The 24341-nt window shown below is 50.2% G+C and overlaps 1 protein-coding gene across 3 annotated transcripts in view; it reads left to right on the top strand.

Moving 5' to 3' along the window:
* Nucleotides 1-24341, top strand: part of c11h16orf89 (chromosome 11 C16orf89 homolog) — a 123596-nt gene that overhangs the window by 97247 nt on the left and 2008 nt on the right. For all 3 annotated transcript variants that reach the window (XM_086000487.1, XM_086000486.1, XM_086000488.1), the window contains one exon: nucleotides 864-947. In XM_086000487.1, coding sequence (XP_085856613.1) covers nucleotides 864-947 — 84 coding nt within the window. The remainder of the gene's footprint in view (nucleotides 1-863; nucleotides 948-24341) is intronic.

Here is a 24341-nt window from a genome sequence, read left to right as displayed (position 1 = left end):
TCTCTGCCCCACTCTCCGACGTTAGCGCCCTAGGAAGTGGAGCGTGTGATTTAGTGCTCCACTTCCCTCTTGGGGCGCTAAAACTCAATTTCGTGGTCGCCGGTGCTAATTAGCGCCCAACCGATGTTAGAGCCTCAAAATGGTCGATACCAAATTTTTCTCCCATGTCATTTATTACTCTCATTATACCTGTACCTCCTTTTGCCTCCTAATATATCTTCTGCAATTTAAACATCTCTTCTCCACCCAAGCACTTCACAGATCCTCTTATTTAGCTTCCTGTGTGTGTTTTTGTTCCTCGCTCTTTCTCTTCTTCTCTTCCTGTTAAATTGCTGTTCATCTGTAACTTTTTCCAGTCCTGAGGAAGGGTCTAAGATCTGAAATGTCAACTTCTGCTTTTCTACGGATGCTGCCAGACCTGGTGAGTATTTGCAGCTTTGTCTGCTTCTATTTTCAGGTTTCCAGCATTTGCAGTATTTTGTTTCACATATCCTGGAATAGTTCCACTGCAAACAGTGAGGGATGCAACTTCATATCAGCCTGAGAGTCACACAGAATATTCCCAACCCTCCTTTTCCATCCGTTGGCATGATTTCCTGGGGTTGGACAGATCCAGAGCAATTCTCGGGCTGGTTTAAAGTCCCCTCTTTCCCTCTTGTGCCATCTGGAGTGGATTCTGCCAATAATTGACAGCTACATTTCAGGTGTTAAAGTAGATAAATTTAAAGATTGAAATATTTTTTTAAAATTTGAAGTGGAATATAGGAACTATTTTGAAAGCCATATAGTGGCACAATTGCACTCTTTTGCAATATCGTATGGATTCTTACACGACTCATGCCTTGTATTTTATTTGAAATTAGACAAGTCTGCATATCCACCAATGAAAGAACAATATGCGTCCACAGAACACAAGCGAGTGAAGAGAAGAGATAAGCAGTTAAAAGGTAAAATATTTACATTTTTTGAATGTTTATTGCAGTTGCTGTTAGTGAGATTTTATATTACAAACGTACCGAGCGGTTGACTAGTAGAACCATGAATAAATGACAAACGCATGTAAATGTTTGGTGATAAATCACAGTGCCATCCATGATTTTTTGATTTAAAAAATCTCATTGGAAGAAAATAAATTACAATGGTTTCATTAACTGACCCAAACAATTATAATGCTGTCAATCTGTTCCAGTGATTCTTGGAGCCTACATTTCCGGAGGTGATAGTACGGTCATTGCTTTATTCACCTTTGTTAGAAACACACACCAAACACAGCATATGATGAAATAATGTTCATGATCTCTCGCAATACTATTGCTGTGTATTTCAACATTCCAGTGAAGAAAACCATTTTATATTTGAATATGATGCCCAAAGTAGACAAAGGCTTAGAAATTCAATAAATGCACGTTGTAAGGGCGATGTGCGAATAACCCGAGCTAGTTGTTCGTACTGCAGGCAGCACATGAAATCCATGTTGCCTGCTAATATTAATGATCTACGCCTGTTCATTGGCTGCACAACTGTCAGGGGTCAGATAGCGAGAGGAACCCACATTATTTAAAGGCAGCCAGCATCTCTTAAAGGGGACGTTGATTGTGGCAGCAAGAATTGCTGTGAGGAACTGCTGTGTGAAAGTCTGAAATGGCTGAAGCTGGGAGAGAACAGGCTCCAAGGTTCTTTGATGCTGCACTGGAGGCCTTGGTACAGGATGTGGAGAGGAGGAGGGAGATCCTTTATCCCCAAGGGGGCAAGAAGCCATCCAGTCAGCTGATGAGGAGGCAGTGGGAGGAAGTGCCAGCGGTGGGACCATGAATGCTGTCATCCCGAGAGAGGACAGCAGCTTCCTGCTCCACTGACTCACTGCCACTCCCCCGGGGCAGCACCTCAGCAATCTGTTGCAGCACAGATTGCTGGCCTGCTGCGACACAGTGAAAGCCCCAGTCGATAATGGTAGACCCAGCCACGATGGCAGCAGTCAGAGCTTGCTTGGCATTAAGCTGAGACTGCATGAGAGCAGTCTGAGATTGAATGGCACCAAGCATAGACTGCATTACAGCACTAAGACGTTGTGTCACTTCTGCCTGTGCTGCAATGGAAGCTGCCAGATCGCCCATCACACGCGACATAAAGTCTGGGTTGCCACGGTCTCTCTGGGAGTTGACCATCCTTTCCAGACTGGAAATGATGGACTCCATGGTGTGCGCAGAGTTCTGTGCAATGTTGGAGGTGAATTCCCCCATGCTCCCTACCATTGCCGAGAGGCTCTCGGGCACCCTTGCCATTACACCTATCATCTCCGTGTGCATGCCCATCACCCTTCTTCTAAACGTCTACCCATCGAGGTCCTCATCTGAGTCCTGTGCAGCAGAACTTGTGCACGAACTCGCCCTCCGGGGAGCTAGCCCCTGAGCTACCCTTTCCCCTGGCCTTGCTGCAGCCCGCTTGTCCCCGGTGCCTCACCTTGTGCAGATCCCGCTAATATACTAGCCACTAAAAAACGCGAAGTGCCAGTGTCTGAGCTGGTGCCTGTGGGTGAGACATGCAGTGACGTGGTGTGTTGTTCCTCCTCCACTTCTCCCGCCTTGCTCTCTATGGTACCCTCAGGGACAGGCTGCTCAGATGCTTGCTCATTATCTGAAAGCATAAAGGCACAAGAGATGGGTTAAGGTCAGGGGAGGGGGCAGGAAGGGAGAAATGCTTGCATACAGCATGATCAGCTGGAAAGTGGAAAACGCTTGTCGGGTGAGGGGGAAGTGGGATGTGAGAAGAAGGAGTAGGGATGAACATACCATTGTTGTCCCCAAGGGGGTCAACATCACCAGTGGCCATGGCACCCACTACCTCAATATACTCCAGCACTCTATGTTCCATTGCAGACAGTGATTGGGTGTCAGCTTGTCCCTGCCTGTGCGCTCCTGCTCCCTCCTATTGTGAGCCACCTTGGCCTGCAAGAGAAAGGAAATTGTGTGAGTGTGGAGCAATGTGTTTGGGTGATGTGCCTGCCATAGTTGAATAGCTGTCATTGTGTGCAGGGTGTGAGATGTGGGTGTGAGTGTTGGTAGGTAGAGATTGTTAGTGGGTGAGTGCTGGGGGTATGGTGCTTTGGCCAGTGTGTGCAGACTATGGTTCAGACGGTGGTATGTAGCATTTGTTGATGCATCGACTCACCCTGACCACCCGAGCGAGGTCATTAAATTTCTTCCTGCACTGTGTGGGGGTCCTGGGGCCCACAGTGCTGCCCGAGATCTGATGGGCAACCTGCCTCCACATGGCGAGGAAGACTTGCGGCGAGGGCATCCCTGCCACTTGCCGGGTCGAGCACCGCCCTCCATCTCTCTACAGCAGACACCAACTCCTCCAATGCTTAGTCCAAGAATTTGTGGGTTCTCTCCCTGGGGCATGGATCTGCCATCATGAAAGCTGAGTGAATCGTCTGGCTCCTTGGACTTGGTGTTCTCCTGCTTGCTGACATAGGTTCACAGCCAGAAATGCTGAGAATGAGGTTCTGCAGCATCAATGGACCTCCTCCTTAAGAACTGGAAAGAGCCTCTGACAATGATGACTTGCGATTAGTTAGTGCTTTGAGTGGAACACCACTGAGCTAGGCCATTAGCGCTTGATTTAGCGCTCCCATCCTTTCTTAGAACGATGAGACTTAATTTAGCGAGCAGCGTGATTCATTAGCGCCTGGCGCTAAATCACTAACTTTTCTGAAGTTACCACCCATTCCTGGGCTATAATGAATCCCCCCCCCCCCCCTTGGTGTTTTACTATGTGGTTTCATCAAGGACGTACCATCTAAACAAGATTACATAATCTTCAGACAAGGCCTGTTGATGCATTTCTTAACAAGGTTAACAATTATAGAGTAGCTTGCTGAAAATGCTTTTCTCAGTGCATGTACACAAATCTTGGAAGGTGGCAGGACAAGATGAGAAGGCTGTTAAAAAAGCAGACGGGATCCTTGGCTTTATAAACAGAGGCATAGTGTACAAAAGCAAGGAAGTTGTGCTAAACCTTTATAAGTCACTGGTTAGGCCCCAGCTAGAGTACTGTGCCCAGTTCTGGGCACCACACTTTAGGAAGGATTTCAAGACCTTAGAGAGGGTGCAGAGGAGATTTACTAGAATGGTCCCAGGGATGAGGGACTTCAGTTATGTGGCGTGGCAAGAGAAGCTGGGGTTGATCTCCTGAGAGCAGAGAAGGTTGAGGGGAAATTTAAGGGGTGTTCAAACTTTTTGAGGGGTTTTGATAGAGTAAATAAAGAGAAACTGTTTCCACTAGCAGGAAGGTTGGTAACCGGAGAAAACAGATTTAAGGTACAGGAAACTTTGTTATATCCGGCACCGACGGGACCGAGCTGTTGCCGATCTATCAAAACTGCCGGACATACAAAGTTAATGTTGAAGCATACGGAGGTTTTAATCTCCGTATCTGACAACAAACACTGTTGCTTAGCAACAGCTTGTAAACAGTCAGCCCGTACCTTGGAAGCATCTCTGTAGCTTAGCAACAGCTTCAGAGAGACTTTCCAGAGCCCGACTGTTGAAAACAAAGCCATGAGAAGAAAAAAAACCTAACAAAATGGCTCCTGATTTCTGCCGGTAGATCAAGGTTTCCGGACATACAGCCTCCGGATAAACCCAAAGTTTCCTGTAATTGGCAAAAGAACCAGAAGGGAGATGAGTTTTTTTTAAATGCAGCGAGTGGTTATGATCTGGAAATCACTGGTTGAAAGGGCGGTGAGAGCAGATTCAATAGTAACTGTCAAAAGGGAATTGGATGTATACTTTAAAAGGAAATATTTGCAGGGCTGTGGGGAAAGAGCAGGGCTAGTGGGACTAATTAGCCAGCTCTTACAAAGAGCCGGCACAGGCACGATGGACCAAATAGTCTCCTTCTGTGCTGTAAGATTCTTTTATGTCTGGGAAATAACACATCCAGTACGTTACCTAGTTATTTTTTAACCTGGTAGGTCTCTACCACGGGTGGAATTTTGACATATTGAGATCGGAATATTGGTTAGCTAGTGTTTCTGCCCAGCCCTCGCTGCAAATAAGCATTTTTGGGAAATTTTGCTTGGGCTCCATGTATCTTATTTGCTCATGTTAAGAGGGAGCATAATCTAGCATTGTTAACAAGATCTTCCTCTGGTTTTCTGCTCTTTTGGGTGGAAATCCTCGCCTGTTGAACTTACACCATGAAATCTAGGTGCTTAAACTCCCAGTTTAAGAGGACAGAAGGAGATCATTTTTAATGCATTTTTCCCTAACCGTTCTCAATTAACTAATGTAGTTTGTTGTGTTTTATTTGTAATCTTTTTTGGAAAAGATTATTATGTAAATTTAATTTGTAACTGTTCAAAGTATGAATTTGTTTTTTCTTTCCAACTAATATTTCTTACTTTGAGTTGTATTTTCTGGATCAGACCACACGATGGGAGACTTTATGTAATGACAATAACAGCAGTATCAAAGAAACTGATGGTACTCTTGGTCGTTTCCAAGAGTTCCGCAGAACATCAAGGTCCTTTAAAGACTGGCCTAGAAATTCAGTGGGCTAGATTTTCAGTCGCTTGCGCCAGCAGTTAGCGCCTTAAGAGAAGTGATTTTCGGGCGCTATGCGTGTAGCGCCCGGGCGCAGCGCAGTTTGCGCCCCGCCCCAAATTAAGTTGCCCGTTAGCGCCGGCGCAAAGTTTAGCGCCCGCCCGGATGCGCGCGCAGAAAATGACGTCACATCCTCGTGCAACGCCCTTTGTGCGCCCCGATTCCAAACTTCAGTCGGACCACCCCATTGTGCGGCTGGCGGCCAGAGCGTTTGGAAAAAGGAACGCAACACAACCAGCGCGGGCCCCGGGGGGCGCAAATTAAAGGGGACGTACTCTCCAGTATAAAGGCCAGCCTTTTTTCAGAAAACACTCTTGTGCAACGCATTTCTGGAGACACAACAAGGAGGATAGCTAACTGGTTTCAAGCAGCAAGAGCCAGGTATTTTTGGACTCAGGCCAGAGCGCTGCAAGTGGCCTTTTGGAAATTAGAGTGTTTGCCAGGATTTGATGGGGGTTGCATGGGGTGCCAACGCGGAGCTGCAGCTCCATGTCCGTAGGGCTCGCAGACGCATTGTGAGAGGGGCAGCCCTGGCTAGAGGCAGAGGGGGCTACAGGCGTCGGCCACGTAGGCCTTACCCAGTCAGGCTATACCGCCAGCAGCGCTCCTACCTAAACATGAGTGCCGCGCGATGTGTTAAAAGGCTCCGATTCCGAAAGGAGGTGATTGCAGAGATCTGCCACCTGCTTCGCCGAGATCTGCGGCCAAAGCTCAGGTGCAGGACGTCTCTGTCGGTGGAAGTGAAGGTGACGGTGGCATTGAACTTCTATGCCACCGGCTCCTTCCAATACGCTGCTGGGGATATAGCAAACATCTCCCAGTACGGCGCGCATCGCTGCATCCGCCAGGTGACCGAAGCACTGTTCAGAAGGAGAAGCCAATTCATCTCCTTCCCCATGGCCCTGGAGAGCCAGCATCAGCGCGCATTGGGATTTTCCAGACTCGGGGAATTCCCCTTGGTGCAGGGCGCCATTGACTGTACGCATGTGGCTTTGCGGGCCCCTCTGGAGCATGGCGAGCAGTATCGCAACAGGAAGGGCTACCATTCTCTGAATGTGCAGCTGGTCTGTGACCACAAGCAGCGCATCATGGCAGTCAATGCCAGCTTCCCAGGCAGCAGCCACGATGCCTTTATCCTGCGGCAGAGTACTGTGCATGACATGTTCCAGGCACAGCCTCCCCCAAGAGGATGGCTACTCGGGGACAAAGGCTATCCTTTGTGCACCTGGCTCATGACCCCGCTCCGCGCGCCCAGGACCGCTGCTGAAGAGGCCTACAACGAGAGCCATCAAACCACCCGCAACATCATCGAGCTAACTATTGGGGTCCTCAAGCAGCGGTTCCGCTGCCTTGATCGCTCCGGAGGAGCTCTCCAGTATTCGCCGGACCGGGTCTCCCAATTTGTGGTGGTTTGCTGCATGCTACACAACCTGGCTATCCGCAGGACTCAGGCACTGCCACCTGACGTTGGACCAGCACCTCAGGAGGGGGAGCAGGAGGAGCATGAGGAGGAGGAGGAGGAGGAGCAGGAGTACGTTCCCAGGAGGGAGCGACCAGGGCCAAGGGCCGCACGACGCCACCTTATTACACGGTACTTCTAAGCCCCCTGTCAGGGAATGGCCAGGGGCCATGAGGGAAGATGAATGCAGCCGCTCCGCAAGTCCTCAGCCGGCGAAGCCAACAAACACTAAGAAGAACAACCATGGAGACTGCATGAATAAAGATAATTTTTTATTACACAAAAATGAAAAGCCCTTCCCACATGAATCCCCAAAAACAATAAACGGGCCCCACAAAAAGCCCAACAAACGACTCACTCCCACAAACTGGGGAGGAGTCACTCCACCTTTCTTCAAACCGGACCTCAACGTCGGCCAAACGCAAAAAATAAGCCCTCCAACAACACAACCATGGGCAAAATAAAGATGGCCACCGCCATATAAAAGGAAAGCTGCCCACACCCTCTACTGAGTGGCCCGCGAGGGCGAGACCTTGCCCAGCCTTTTGCCTCCCCTGCCCGGCCTGCTGCTCCTTCGCAAGCTCTGCCCAGTGGCTGCTGCGAGGCTGGGGAAAGGCGCCTGAGGCTCAGATGCCCTTCCGCCAGATGCCGCTGGGGGGCGGCCTACACGGCGTTTGGGCCTCGAGGGGCCATCTGCTGAGTGGCGCACCTGAGCCTGGCCACCATCAGCAGCAGCCGCTTGCCCTTGACGCCCCAGTGGGGGAATGGCGGCGACGGATGGCGCAATGTGGGCCAGCTGGCGTCTGGGATGCGCTGGCTGGTGCTGTGGCGCGGTGGCACTCGGCCGGGCCCGCACTGCAGGATCCGCAACAATCAGCTGAGGGGCGGCTTGCTGGGATGGTCCAGCGCGGCGGCTGCCCTGGCGATGCCTGCCTGAGACAGCGCGTGTGGCAGCAGTGAGTGCCCCTGTGGTCCTGGTGTGCGCGCGCATCACAGCCGCCAGGGTCTTGACGGCATCAGTCAGCATGCGGCCACTCGCGGCAGTTGCTGCCCCGAACTCGCGCACACTGGTCGCCAGCGACTCGATGGCCTCAGGCATGCGCCCCACCACGCTCATGAGCTCCGTGTGGCGCCGGTCCGAATCCTCGGCCATCTTATCCAGCTTCCGCACCTCCTCCGAGGTGAAGGTGTCCGGACTGGAGTCGCGACTCTCCCGCTGGGGAGGAGGGGGCCGAACTAGGGGACCCTTGCCGTGTTGGTGGCGGCGAGTGTGCCGAACAGCAGCACTCCCCTCTGATCCTTCCCCCCTTTGGGGGGAAGTCCGCGGGCCACGCGCACGGCTCCTGGGTGGCTGGACGCCACTGTTCCCAGAAGCTGCATTGCCCTGCGACAGTTCCTCCAGGCACTCGTCCAGTGAGGAGGTGTCAAGCATTTCCTCCTCTCCTGCGGGACGTGACTGTTCCCCCGAAGGTCCGGCTTGCTCCTCCTCCTCCTCCTGGTCGGAGGTGCTGTCACTGGCAGCTTCAGGGTCCTGGTCGTCACCAGCTGAAAGCAGGAATGCACAAGAGTAGCTTCAGAGTGAGGAGACGGCGTCAGCGAGGGAGTTAGGACTGGTGGCATTCAGCGCATTGGTGGGATAGTGGCAAAGGAGGTAGCTCGGATGGGCCAGTGCGACGCGAGAGGGCCAAAAGGCGAGGTCCTTACCATTGCCGGGCAGTGGAGGGTCGGATACTCCGCACGCTGTGGGGACGATCACACGGGCTCCCATGAGCACACACACGCGCTCCTCCAGCCGAGTGAGCTTCTGCAGCTTGGCGCGGCCACCCCTGGCACGCGCCTGGCGATTAAACGCTACTTTAGCCTGCAAGAGAAAGGACGGGCTGTAAGTGCGCAGTGTAGCCCTGATGTAGTGTGCACTGCCTCCCATGGTGGAATAGCGTGGACAGAGTGAAGCCCTGATGTAGTGTGCACTGCCTCCCATGGTGGAATAGCGTGGACAGAGTGAAGCCCTGATGTAGTGTGCACTGCCTCCCATGGTGGAATAGCGTGGACAGAGTGAAGCCCTGATGTAGTGTGCACTGCCTCCCATGGTGGAATAGCGTGGACAGAGTGAAGCCCTGATGTAGTGTGCACTGCCTCCCATGGTGGAATAGCATGGACAGAGTGAAGCCCTGATGTAGTGTGCACTGCCTCCCATGGTGGAATAGCGTGGACAGAGTGAAGCCCTGATGTAGTGTGCACTGCCTCCCATGGTGGAATAGCGTGGACAGAGTGAAGCCCTGATGTAGTGTGCACTGCCTCCCATGGTGGAATAGCTTGGACAAAGTGTAGAGTGCCGAATGGCCATGTGATGCTCATGACTGTCCCAATGCTGCTGGCTGAGGGCTGGCCAATAGGACTTTCAGCTCCCTTTGCCCATCATGTCAGGTGTACATGCAAGAATGAGGAGGAGACTGGAAAGGCTACTCACCTTCACAATCCTGGTCAGATCGTTGTATTTTTTACGACATTGTTTGTGGGTCCTGGGGGCATCGCCGGTGAACGTCACCCTCTGGGCGATCTGCTTCCAGGCTTTGGTGTAGTCGTGGTGGGTTGGATTCCTCCCACTCTCTGGGAACAAGATCTTGCGCCTCACCTCCAGAGCTGTGACCATTATGTCCAGATCACCCTCTGAGAAGCGCAGGGCACGCTGACGGGCCTTCTCTGGCGTTGCCATGACTCCCTGGGGCTGAGCAGCAGTGTTGAGGCCTCTTTGCAAGGCTGCAGTGTGCAGGGCGTGGCAGCAGACCAATTCGTCCCTTCCCCCTTTAAGAGCTGGTCGGCGCCACGGGGTCTGCTGTCAGTCCAAAAATGACCGCACCCGCGCTGCACCTCGCCTGGGCGCTATCCCTCTGGACCGCCGGCTTAGCGCCTAAAGATAGGAGTGGAACGCCTCTTTTAGCGCTCCACCAATCTCTTAGGGCGAAGCCACTGAATTTCCGGCAACGGGGCGCTACTTTGGGGCGGGCGCTAACTTCGGGCGGGCGCTAAGGTTAGCGCCCCAAAACTGTCTATACTGAAAATCTAGCCCAGTGGGCCTTGCGCCCACTTAGTGCCTAAAGAGGTCTTCTGCGCCAGCGGGGTTGGTAGCGCGGAAATTGAGTGCAGCGTTAATGGCGGCGGTAGCTAGTAGCGCTGCGCCGGCACCGATGACGTCATCGGTGTGCGCAGCGCCCCGGTTCCGCCCCGATGCCGGCCCGACGCCCATATTCAGTTGCGGCCGTCTCTTCCGCAGCGGCCGCAAACAACGTTCGTGAAACACGGCCTTCATGCAGCGTTAGTGGGGCGCATAAAGGTGGAGGTGCGGCCGGCCACTTTTTCGGCGGCCGCCTGCCCGCACCTCCCTCCCCGGCCTCCTACACCACCCCCCCCCCGCGGCATTGGTGGCTGATTCCCGCGAGCCCGGCACTTCTCCGTGGTGCCGGGCTCATTTGCCGGCAGAATCCAGCGGCGATCTAACGGCTGCAGGCAGCTCCTCCTTAAGAGAAGGAGGAGGCCTGCAGTACCCCAGCCTGCCGCACCGCATCGGGTGGCGCAGCGGCAGCTGGAGCGCTGAAATTCACTTTCAGCGCCCCAAGCGGAGGCGGGCACACCCTGGAACAGCGCCCGGTTCCGACTTGGGGCGCTAAAAGTGAATTTCTGGCGGGCGCAACGGGCTCCGGGCGCTGCGCAAACATTTGGGCGCAACTGAGCTGGCGGGGCCATACCTAATTTCTAGGCCTGTGTCTATAAATTGTCTCCTGGAAAACCAACATTTATCCCACCTCTCGGTGTGCTATGGCATCTGACTGGAAGCCACATCAAGTGCAGTGCCCTTTACAAGTCACTGTTCCCTTATTGTTGTGGATGCTTGGAACATAGGAACAGGAATGGGCCAATCAGCTCCTCGTGCTTGTTCCGCCATTCAATTAGATCATGGCCGATCTGTACCTCAACTCCAATTACTCTCGTTGGTTCCAATGTCTCTTAACCTTACCTAACAAAAATCTATCAATCTTAGTTTTGAAATTTTCAATTTACCCCCAGCCTCAACAATGTTTTGAGGGAGAGAGTTGCAGATTTCCACTACCCTTTGTGTGAAGAAGTGCTTCATGAGTCAATGGGAATCGGGGGGAAACTCTCCACTGGCTGGAGTCATACCTAGCACAAAGGAAGATGGTTGTGGTGATTGAAAGACAATCATCACAGCCCCAGGACATCGCTGCAGGAGTTCTTCAGGGCACTGTCCTAGGCCCAACCATCTTCAGCTGCTTCATCAATGACCTTCCCTCCAACATAAGGTCAGAAATGGGGATGTTTGCTGATGACTGCAGTGTTCAGTGTCATTCACAACTCCTCAGATAATGAAGCAGTCCATGCCCGCATGCAGCAAGACCTGAACAATGTTCAGGCTTGGGTTGATAAATGGCAGGTAACATTCACACCACAGAAGTGCCAGGCAATGACTATCTCCAACATGCGAGAGTCTAACCACCGCCCCTTGACATTCAGTGGCATTACTATTGCCAAATCCCCCACCATCAACATTCTGGGGGTCACCATTGACCAGAAACTTAACTGGACCAGCCACATAAATACTGTGGCAACAAGAGCAGGTCAGAGGCTGGGTATTCTGTGGCGAGTGATTCACCTCCTGACTCCCCAAAGCCTTTCTACCATCTACAAGGCACAAGTAAGGAGTGTGATGGAATACTCTCCACTTGCCTGGATTAGTGCAGCTCCAACAACACTCAAGAAGCTCAACACCATCCAGGACAAAGCAGCCCGCTTGATTGGCACCCCATCCGCCACCTTAAACATTCACTCCCTCCACCACCGGCGAACCGTGGCTGCAGTGTGTACCATCTACAAGATGCACTGCAGCAACTCACCAAGGCTTCTTCGACAGCACCTCCCAAACCCGCGACCTCTTCCACCTAGAAGGACAAGGGCAGCAGACGCATGTGAACACCACCACCTCCAAGTTCCCCTCCAAGTCACACACCATCCTGACTTAGAAGTATATTGCCGATCCTTCATCGTCGCTGGGTCAAAATCCTGGCACTCCCTCCCTAACAGCACTGTGGGAGTACCTTCACCACACGGACTGCAGCGGTTCAAGAAAGCGGTTCGCCGCCACCTTCTCGAGGGCAATTAGGGATGGGCAATAAATGCTGACCTTGCCAGCGACGCCCACATCCCATAAACAAATTTTTTAAAATGACATCACCCCTGAATGGCCGAGCTCTAATTTTAAGGTATGCCTCCTTGTTCTGGACTCCCCCACTCCCCCATCAAAGGAAATAGTTTCTATCTACCTTATCAAATCATCTTCAACACCTCAATTAGATCACCGCTTGATCGTCTATACTCATGGGAATACAAGCCTAGTCTATGCAATCTGTTGTCATAATTTAACCCTTTTAGCGCCGGTATTATTCTGGTGAATCTGTGCTGCACCCCCTCCACTGCCAATATATTCTTCCTGAGGTGCGGTGCCCAGCTCAGTACTCCAGATGCAGCCTAACTGTATACAACTGCAGCATAACTGCCACCCCTTTGTATTCCAGCTCCCTCACGATAAAGGCTAACATTCCATTAGTTTTTTAAATTATTTTTTATTCGTGTCTACTAACTTTTAGCGAGTTCTGTACTTGGACTCTTAAATCTCTCTGCTCTTCTACAGTTCCTAGGCCTAGAAATTCAGTCGCGTTTGCGCCCACTTATTGGCTATAGAGTGGTTTGCGCCGGAAGTTTTTTAGCGCCCGAAATTCAGTTGGTCCCTAACATCGGCGTTAGCCGGTAGCGCTGCGCCGGCACCGATGACGTCATCGGTGTGCGCAGCGCCCCGGTTCCAATGCTATTCCGTGCCGATATCCAAATTCAGTTGCGACCGCCTTGCCCGTAGCGGCCGCAAACAGCGTTTGAAAAACGGTGCCTTGCAGCTCCGAGAGGCCGGCGCATAAAGGTGGAGGGGCGGCCGGCCGCTTTCCCGGCGGCCGCCTGGCCGCACCTCCCTCCCCGGACTCCTGCACCACCCCCCCGCGGCATTGGTGTCTGACTCCCGCGAGCCCGGCACTTCTCCGTGGTGCCGGGCTCATTTGCCGGGGGAATCCAGCGGCGATCTCACGGCTGCAGGCAGCTCCTCCTTAAGAGAAGGAGGAGGCCTGCAGTACCCCAGCCTGCCGCACCGCATCGGGTGCCGCAGCGGCAGCTGGACGCCTGAAACTGACTTTCATCGCCCCAAACGAGGCGGCCAAACCCTGCAATAGCGCCCGCCTCCGTCTTGGGGCGGCACAACTGAATTTCAGGCGGGCGCTACGGGAATCCGGGCGAGCGCAAAATTTCGGGCACTAAAGACCTGGCGCGGCGATACCGAATTTTTAGCCCCTAGTATCTTACAATATGGAAAATACTCTGATCTATCTTTCTTAGGTCCAAAGTGGATGACCTCACACTTCCCCACAAACAACCCTAATCAGAGTATTTCATGCTTTGTGATACAAGATGAAATAAGGCATGACGGGGAGATCAGGCTAGATTAGCTATACCTGCCGTAGTATCAACAACCATATCTGCAGGCCTTGGCACATCTACCTGGCCATAATCCTGGGAAACTAACTCCACGGGCTGCAGCTCATTGGAGAGGCAGTTTTGACCTGTACCACAGAGTTGGCACTATTATGACTAGCAAGTTTACCAACGCACTCAACTTTTTTGACCACCTCCTTCTAATTTAGCATAGGCATCATCTGCACTACCAGCCAATGTGCTGCCCAGATGTGCAACAAACAACTGACTAAGAACAGGAACATGATACAGCTGCCTGATAGGACTGCATTGCTGCATTTCCCAAATTGTAAGGAATGTTTGGTAACCAGAACTTAATATCCTTATGTGTGCACTGTGACTCAACTGATACTACCTCCTGAAGCTCACCAACTGCATCCCCCAGGATGCGTGTAACTGTGTTGGTGCTTGCAAATCACAAGAGCGATTCAGGGTGCTGTGAAGTGCTGTCTTGTTCTAGCCCCATTATGGTGCTGGTAGGTTACTATACCAGGCCTACAATTACACAAGTAACTTTTACAGTACTGTCTCTGGAGAGAGATTTTCCAACAGAGCTTGCTGTTTGCCAGTGTGGGAATGAGGGAGAAGGAGAAAACTAAATAATTGTATGGTATTTCCCATAAGCGTGTGTGTGTGTGGTGGTGTCTGTGGCTTTACCTTTTACCCACTCATTACTCTACTCTTATAGGCAAGATTGTTAGGCTAGCCTCCTGTAAGGGATTTGAGGGCCTGTAATTTGAGCCCTTGTAATTTGAGCCCTCCTTCAAATCATTTCCATTCCTTGTGGCTAGAAGTAGTCTTGTGCCTAGAGAAGTAATCTTGCCATGCAGTAAGCTCAAGGAGCACATGCACTTTAACAGATATGACAAAGCTACAGCCTGTGGTGTATGTAACCGTTCCACCTTTAAGAGAACTATTTTAAGAGTTGCACTACTTTATCTTGGCTGCTGTATACTGTAATACCGGTGGTGACCACACCGGTATATAAGTGCTGTGTAATGATTTATTGGGCAGTTCCGCCCTGACCTTCGACTAGTAAAGACCTGTTAAAGTTTACTCTTGTGGTCTGTGTATTAATTCTCAATATAACACACAGACTTAACAGTGGCGACGAGTACGATCTTACCCTGCGGCAGAGATACATCCAAGGCAGTTTAACGGGCGTCGAGAAGGAGGCATCCGCCCTCATCATTCTGCTGAAGAAAAGACTCGGGTCTGCAGAGCAAAGGAAGAATTCTGACACGAAGCCTTCCATCAGCAACAGGCAGTGATCATCCCTTCTATCACGGTGGTGGGTAAGCTGATCAGCGACGAGCAGCAAGTCGGCCGCGTTGACTGTGAAGTAGGGGAGGGAAAAACGGAGGATATAAGGGCGGAGAACTCGACCACGGCCGGGGAAAAGAGCCGGACAGAAGTCGGGGCCAGAGGCGCTGAGACTGGGGCAGCGTAAGGCACGGGAGCCGCGGTGAATGCAAACGCAGCCGGTGTACAAGACCGGGCTGCAAGCGGGCTGGGAGACGCAACAGCGTCGAGAGAGAGCTCGACCGCGACCGGTGAGAAAGGCCGGGCAGCTACCGAGGCCGCGAGGCACAGCGACCGGGACGTCGTAAGGCGCGGGAAAAAAAAAAAAAACCGCGGAGAACTCAGCCGCAGCCGGGGGGAAAGGACCGGACTGCAAGAGGGGCTGGGAGGCACGATTTGAAAACCGCCGGGGAGGGCGAACGCAGCAATACGGCAATCGCCATTACAGCCAGCGGGGGAGAAAGGCAAACGCGGGAAGCTGCCATTTTCGTAGGCGGGGGAAGAAGACGAGCGCGGGAAACCGCCATTTTGAAAAAAAAAAGTTAAAGAAAAATTTATTTTTGTTTCTCAAGAAGATTGCGAGGATGCCTAAGCGTGGTAACATCAACGATTTCGATCCCGATGTTGAAGATTGGGCCACTTATGTAGAACGCATAGAGATATTTTGTAAGGCAAATAAAATATCAGATGAAGATAAAGCACTAACCTTACTAAACTCAATGGGTGCGAAGACATACGGGCTATTGAAGCATCTTCTATCACCAGCTAAACCGGCGGATCAGACTTTCGCTAAAATTGTTGCTGTCCTGAAAAACCATTTGAACCCCACACCGCTGATGTTAGCAGAACGATTTAAATTTTATGCGAGAACACAACTGAAAGAGGAAAGCAACGCGGAGTATTTAATTGAACTGCGTAAGCTAGCGAAATACTGTCAGTTTGGGGAAAGTCTGACAGAGGCACTGAGAGACAAATTCGTGTGTTGATTGTCGAAAGAAGGAACACAAAAGCGGCTGCTTGAAGAGAATGATCTTACACTTGATAAGGCTGTCACTATTGCAGCATCGCACGAAGCCGCAGCGAGAGGCACTGCGGAAATGCAGCTGAAGGCAGCGGTACTCAGCGTAGATCAAATGGCTTTGGGTACAACGAAATGTTATCGTTGTGGACAGACAACACACGATCAGAACCAATGCTGGTTTAAAAACCAGGAATGTAGAAAATGTGGCAAGCTTGGTCACATAGCTAAAGTATGCCGGTCAGGAAAGAAGACCAGCAACAAAAAGTCACCGCAGGAAAAGTGCAGAAAGGTACATAAGGTGGCTGAGAAGAGTGCGGATGAACATAATTCGGATTCAGACTCCAACAGCAAGGAACTGGGTAGTCTGAGAATTCACAATGTGAGTAAGGAAGCTGACCGACAAACTATCTGGGTTACACTTCAGATAGCAGGAGTCCAAGTGAAGATGGAATTGGACACCGGCTCGGCATTGACGGTCATGAATAAGCAAGATTACAAAAGGTTATTCACACATATTCCCCTACGGGATACGGAGATAGTATTGCAGACATACACGGGGCAAAAAGTATACCCCATCGGAAAGATAAAAGTCAAGGTGGTACACAAGGGCAAAGAACACCAAGGAATGGACATATATGTACTACCTGAGGGAGGTCCACCACTTCTGGGACGGGAGTGGATCAGGAAAATAAATATGGACTGGCACTCCCTAAAAGCAATAACGGTAGATTCCGGAAAAAAAGATGTCAAACCTGAACGATTGTCCAGAATATTGGATGAGGCTAAAGAGGTGTTCCAACAGGGACTGGGAACACTGAGAGGAATTAAGGCAAAAATCAAGATTGCAGAGCATGCAAACCCAAAATTTTTCAAAGCCAGACCGGTACCTTATGTGATACGACCTGCTGTGGAAGCTGAGCTGGAAGGGCTTGAACATTCAGGAGTACTGTCTAAGGTGGACTGGAGTGAGTGGGCCACGCCCATTGTTCCCGTCATGAAGCGTTCATCGAGTAACAAGCCAGGGGAACCGGGGAAGGTCCACATCTGTGGAGACTTCAAGATCACAGTTGATCCGGTGCTTCACACGGTGCAATATCCGCTTCCGCGGATTGAGGATATCTTTGCTTCATTGTCTGGCGGGAAACACTTCACCAAGATAGACCTGGCGCAAGCGTACTTACAGATGGAAGTTGAGGAAGAGTCGCGCCAGTATCTCACGATCAACACGCACAGAGGCTTGTATCGATATAATAGACTGGTTTTTGGAGTGGCTTCGGCTCCAGCAATTTGGCAGAGGGCCATGGAGCAGGTATTACAGGGAATTCCAAGCACTCAATGTTACTTGGACGATATCCTGATTACAGGGGATGACGATGAGGAACACCTTGCAAATTTGAAACTGGTGCTCACCAGGTTGAAGGAATATGGCCTTCGAGTTAATCGCCAGAAATGTGAGTTCTTTCAGAAACGGATCTCGTACTGTGGTCATGTCATTGACCAGGAGGGGCTGCACAAGTCGCCTGACAAGATCGAAGCTGTTGTGAAGGCTCCCGCTCCAGAAAATGTATCCCAGTTGAGGTCGTTCCTAGGGTTGATTAACTATTACCATAAGTTTCTGCCAAATCTATCCACGGTGCTGCACCCGCTGAATGCTCTTTTGCAGAAAGAAGTACCATGGAAGTGGAGCGAGGACTGTAAGAAGGCCTTTCGCAAAAGCAAGGCATTGATCACCTCAGAGGAAGTGTTGGCTCACTTCAACCCAACGCTACCTATTCATTTTTAGCTTGTGATGCTTCTCCTTATGGTATTGGAGCAGTACTCTCACACAAGTTGCCAAATGGCTCGGAAAGGCCAGTCGCATTTGCATCCAGATCATTGACCTCCGCTGAGCGCAACTATGCTCAGATAGATAGGGAGGCTCTCAGCCTGGTGTGGGGAGTAAAGAAGTTTCATCATTACCTGCAGGGCCGGAAGTTTACACTGCTGACAGACCACCAGCCGTTGGTATCCATATTCAACCCTAAAAAGGGCGTTTCCATTATGACAGCGCAAAGGCTACAGAGGTGGTCCCTTTTCCTAGGGGCACACCAATATGACATAGAATACAAAGGATCAAAACAGCATGGGAATGCTGACGGTTTATCGCGCCTACCGTTGCCAACGATAGAAGAGGCGCCTACAGTGGACCCAGTGGAGATGTTCCACTCAACCATAGTGGAATGTCTACCAGTAACAAATTCTACCATCGAAAAGGAAACGAGAAATGACCCGACTCTCTCACGAGTCTACGATTTAACGGTGAAGGGATGGCTAGCACATGGCGAACCACTGTTGCCAGCATTCTCGCAAAGAAGAGAGCAGCTGTCAGTGTGCCGAGGAACTTTGATGTGTGGATCCAGAGTGGTGATTCCACCCAAACTCCAGCATAAAGTGCTAAAGGAGCTTCACGAGGGGCATCTGGGTGGAGTAAAAATGAAAAACTTAGCCAGAGCGTTTGTGTGGTGGCCAGGTATCGATGGAGACATCGAAGAAATGACCAAGAGCTGTCTAGGATGCCAGAAGGTCCAAAACGCCCCACCACAAGCTCCTCTACATCTATGGGAGTGGCCCTCATCTCCATGGCAAAGGGTACATATCGATTTTGCTGGTCCATTTATGGACTCAATGTTCTTAATCGCGGTGGATGCACACTCCAAGTGGCCGGAGGTAATAAAGATGTCCTCCACCACCACGGAAAAAACCATCACAGTATTAAGGACAATATTTGCCAGGAATGGGCTGCCGGAACAGATCTGTTCTGATAATGGACCGCAATTTGTGTCCGAGGAATTCAGGAAGTTCTTAAAAAACAATGGGGTTAAGCACTACACGTCCGCCCCATACCATCCCGCCACCAATGGATTAGCTGAAAGGTTTGTCCAGACCTTCAAGAAGGCCATAAAGGCCATGGGTAATGAAGACATAAATCTACAACATAAGGTAGATAACTTCTTGTTGGCGTACAGGAATGCAACACATGCGGTTACAAACCAAACTCCCGCCATGATGTTTTTCAATAGAAGACTAAGATGCCGGCTGGATTTGATCAAGCCAAACATCAGAAGGGATGTAGAGAACCGGCAATTTCAAGGCTTGAATGAAAGGCCAACTAGAACCTTCCAGATAGGTCAACAAGTTTTGGCCCGGGACTACCGTACCGAGAAATGGCAGCCTGGAACTATTTGCACACGACTAGGACCACTGATGTATACCGTGGACATTGGTGAAAGCATAATAAGGCGCCATGTTGACCAGATCATAGAGTCATCTGAAAAGGGACAACCTACTCCACAACACTATACGCCTAATGATGAAGCAGAGATACCCATAGTATCTACCTCCGATCCGGTGATACTGGAATCAGATGAACCCGACACTGGCATTCAAGCCGACTCGACCTTGCCAAACGAACCTACTACACCACCGAAAACTACTACACTACCGAGGCGTTATCCGGACCGAGTCAGGAAGCCTCCAGAGAGACTGAATCTGTGAACTGTTTTTACATGAAGTTGTGTATATATGTTATTATGTTATGTTAATGGGGAATATATACTGTTAAGCTAAAAAGGGAGGATTGTGGTGTATGTAACTGTTCCACCTTTAAGAGAACTATTTTAAGAGTTGCACTACTTTATCTTGGCTGCTGTATACTGTAATACCGGTGGTGACCACACCGGTATATAAGTGCTGTGTAATGATTTATTGGGCAGTTCCGCCCTGACCTTCGACTAGTAAAGACCTGTTAAAGTTTACTCTTGTGGTCTGTGTATTAATTCTCAATATAACACACAGACTTAACACAGCCCATCCTAGGTTTCATTAAGTGTCCATGCACCAGACAGCTAAGTTTTGTTCTATTAGTGCTTTTCTGCATGAAGTCCTTTGAAGGTGTAAGTATGATTAGGTTTTCAACTGTAAGTTACAGCCATATTGGTACGCATGCATGGTCAGCAATGAAGGATCGGTCAGGTTTAGAGCTAGGCATGGGCCAGCAGTAAATGTAGAACAGGTTCTCTGGATATACTCGGTTAATCCCGGGGATGAGGGGATGGACATATGAGGAGAGGTTGAGTAGATTGGGACTCTACTCATTGGAGTTCAGAAGAATGAGAGATGATCTTATTGAAACATATAAGATTGTGAAGGGGTTGGATCGGGTGGATGCGGGGAGGATGTTCCCGATGATGGGTGAAACTAGAACTAGGGGGCATAGTCTTAGAATAAGGGGCTGCTCTTTCAAAACTGAGATGAGGAGGAACTACTTCACTCAGAGGGTGGTAGGTCCATGGAATATGCTGCCCCAAAAGGCTGTAGAAGCTACATCATTACATAAATTTAAAACAGAAATAGACAGTTTCCTAGAAGTAAAGGGAATTAAGGGTTACGGGGAGCGGGCAGGAATTTGGACATGAGTCTAGGTTCGGATCGGTCATGGCCCTGTGGGTAGTGGAGCGGGCCCAGGGGCCGTGTAGCCTGATCCTGCTCCTATTTCGTGTGTCTAATTCTGTTAGATTCAGGAGATGGTTCTGTGATAGTGGATTGGCGGTTAGGCTCAGATCAGCCATGATCTTATTGAATGGCGGAGCAGGCTCGAGGGGCCAATTGGCCTACTCCTGCTCCTATTTCTTATGTTCTTATGTACTCTTGGGTCTTGCATACAGAAAGAAATGGTAGCTTTCTTCAGATGTGCTACCTTTGTGGATCGTGTTGAGCTTGGCCATCACTATTTCCTATGCTCCAGGGAATGTGCACTGGAGTGGCACACAAGGCCACCCTCCTTGCAACCACCTCCAAGTAGCAGCACCTCCAGTTTACCACCAATCAAACAGGGGCTTCAATTATTGCACCATTTTATCACTAGTCCACAGACTCGGTTTCCTGTATCCACATTTATTGTCCCAGGTGCTGGGTTTGCCAGTCACTTTTTTGCCTTTAAACAGATTTTGGAAATTTTAAATATGTAAAATATTTATAACCTTTTTAAAGGTTACAAACACTTCTGCTTCCATGTGTGATTGCTTACCTTGGCTGCAGGTCTTGAAATTTACCAAGAATCCCTTGTTAACACTGATCACACATGATTTAATCTTCCTCTGGCAAGCTGCCAGCAGCAGGCTCAGTATGGACCTGGAGCTCTCCTCAATAAATTTAAATATTTAAAATGCACAAAACATGGGAAACTCATCTACGGTTACGCAGTTGACTGCTTCATCTTCCTCATTTCAGTGCTTTTAATATATCAGGAGACGATCCGCTTAAAACCAAAAAAATAACAGATGATGAAAACTAATATTAATATGTGCTGGAATGGAATTGTACATCATTTGTAAAGGAGATTTATAGCACTTAAGACATACGTATACCAATCATACGCTCACACGTATCGGAGCTGCTTGTAAATAAATGCTGGTTCTTCCATCAACACAACCTGTCCTACTCTGTTTCCTAATGAGCATACAGAATACCCAGCCTACTTTATTGGTGTTTCATTTGCTATTATTGGCAATCGATTCACTGCATAAGTTAGACATTTAAATGCAACTCCAGACACACAGCAAAGTGGTTGACTCTTTAACTGCCTCTGAAATGGCCTAACGAGCCACTCAGTTGTACCAAACCGCTACAAAAAAGCATAAGAAGAATAAAACCAGACAGACTACCCGACATCGATCTAGACACTGGACACGACAAAGCTACACCCAGCTCATTCAACCCTGCAAAGTCTGCCTCACTAACATCTGGGGACTTTGCCAAAATTGGGAGAGCTGTCCCAGAAACTAGTCAAGCAACAGCCTGACATAGGCATACTCACAGAATCATACCTTTCAGCCAATGTCCCAAACTCCTCCATCACCATCCCTGGGTATGTCCTGTCCCATCGGCAGGACAGACACACCAGAGGTGGTGGGACAGTGGTGTACAGTCAGGAGGGAGTGGTCCTGGGAGTCCTCAACATTGACTCTGGACCCCAGGGTCTCATGGCATCAGGTCAAACATGGGCAAAGAAACCTCCTGCTGATACCACCTACCACCCTCCATCAGCTGGTGAATCAGTACTCCTCCATGGTGAACACCATTTGGAAGAAACACTGAGAGCAGCAAGGGCACAAAACATACTCTGGGTGGGGGGCTTCAATGTCCATCACCAAGAGTGGCTCGGAAGCACCACTACTGACCGAGCTGACTGAGTGCTAAAGGACATAGCTGCCAGACTGGATCTGCGGCAGGTGGTGAGAGAACCAACACGAGGGAAAAACCTACTTGACCTCGTCCTCACCAATCTACATGTCGCAGATGCATCTGTCCATGACAGTATTGGTAGGAGTGACCGCCACACAGTCCTTGTGCCGACAAAGTCCCGTCTTCACACTAAGGACACCCTCCATCTTGTTGAGTCGCACTACCACCGTGCTAAATGGGATAGATTCAGATCAGATCTCGCAGCTCAAAACTGGGCATCCATGAGGGGCTATGAGCCATCAGCAGCACATTGTATTCCACCACAATCTGTAACCTCATGGCCTGGCATATCCCTCACTCTACCATTACCAACAAGCCAGGGGATCAACCCTGGTTCAATGAGGAGTGTAGAAGGGCATGCCAGAAGCAGCACCAGGCGAACCTAAAAATGAAGTGCTAACTTGGTGAAACTGCAGCATATACATACTAAACAGTGGAAGCAGCATGCTATTGACAGAGCTAAGCAATCCCACAACCAATGGATCAGATCAAAGCTCTGCAGTCCTGCCACATCCAGCCGTGAAGGGTTGTGAACAATTAAAAAACTAACAGGAGGAGGAGGCTCCATGAACATCCCCATCCTCAATGATGGTACAGCCTAGCACGCGAGTGCAAAAGGCAAGGCTGAAGCGTTTGCAACCACCTTCAGTCAGAAGTGCCAAGTGGATGATCCATCTCGTCCTCCTCCTGAGATCTCCACCATCACAGAAGCCAGTCTTCAGCCAATTCGATTCACTCCACATGATATCAAGAAACAGCTGAGCGCACTGGATACAGCAAAGACTATAGGCCCCAACAACATCCTGGCTGTAGTCCTGAAGACTTGTACTCCAGAACTAGCCGCACCTCTAGCCAAGCTAGTCCAGTAGAGCTACAACACTGGCATCTACCCAACAATGTGGAAATTGCCCATGTATGCCGTGTCCACAAAAAGCAGGATAAATCCAATCCGGCCAATTACTGCCCCATCAGCCTACTCTCAATCATCAGAAAAGTGATGGAAGGGGTCGTTGACAGTGCTATCAAGCAGCACTTACTCACCAATAACCTGCTCACCAGTGCTCAGTTTGGATTCTGCCAGGACCACTCGGCTCCAGACCTCGTTACAGCCTTGGTCCAAACATGGACAAAAGAGCTGAATTCCAGAGGTGAGGTGAAAGTGACTGCCCTTGACATCAAGGCAGCATTTGACCGAGTGTGGCATCAAGGAACCCTAGTAAAATTGAAGTCAATGGGAATCAGGGGGAAAACTCTCCACTGGTTGGCGTCATACCTAGCACAAAGGAAGATGGTTGTGGTTGTTGGAGGCCAATCATCTCAGCCCCAGGACATTGTGGTAGCAGTGTCCTAGGCCCAACCATCTTCAGCTGCTTCATCAATGACCTTCCCTCCATCATAAGGTCAGAAGTGGGGATGTTCGCTGATGATTGCACAGTGTTCAGTTCCATTCGTAACTCCTCAGATAATGAAACAGCCTGTGCCCGCATGCAGCAAGACCTGGACAACATTCAGGCTTGGGCTGATAAATGGCAAGTAACATTAGTGCCACACAAGTGCCAGGCAATGACGAACTCCAACGAGAGTCTAACCACCTCCCCTTGACATTCAACGGCATTACCATCGTCAAGTCCCCCATCAACATTCTTTGGGCGGGGGGGGGGGGGGGTCACCATTGACCAGAAACTTAACTGGACCAGCCACATAAATACTGTGGCTACAAGAGCAAGTCATAGGCTGGGTATTCTGCAGCGAGTGACTCACCCCCGACTCCCCAAAGCCTTTCCACCATCAACAAGGCACAAGTCAGGAGCAATGACCCTTTAATTTTTTTGGGGTGTGCGGCCCCTTTAAGCAGTTGCATGGCCCATTCAAAATACTGCGCATGCAGGGTTTTTTCAATTTAAAAGCCAGTGAGCCGGCTGTGCGGGAGCAGCAGAGTGCTGCATAGCTTAAGGGGAACATTGGTCAGGAGTGTGATGGAATACTCTCCACTTGCCTGGATGAGTGCAGCTCCAACAACAATGAAGAAGCTCAACACCATCCAGGAGAAAGCAGCCCGCTTGATCGGCACTCCATCCACCAC

This window comes from Somniosus microcephalus, chromosome 11 (assembly GCF_052327205.1).
Source record: "Somniosus microcephalus isolate GS21.2 chromosome 11, FLI_Smic_1.0, whole genome shotgun sequence".
In the NCBI taxonomy this organism is placed as follows: Eukaryota; Metazoa; Chordata; class Chondrichthyes; order Squaliformes; family Somniosidae; genus Somniosus; species Somniosus microcephalus.
The sequence above is the reverse complement of the archived record's forward strand: the minus strand, read 5'-3'. Positions and strand labels throughout refer to the sequence as shown.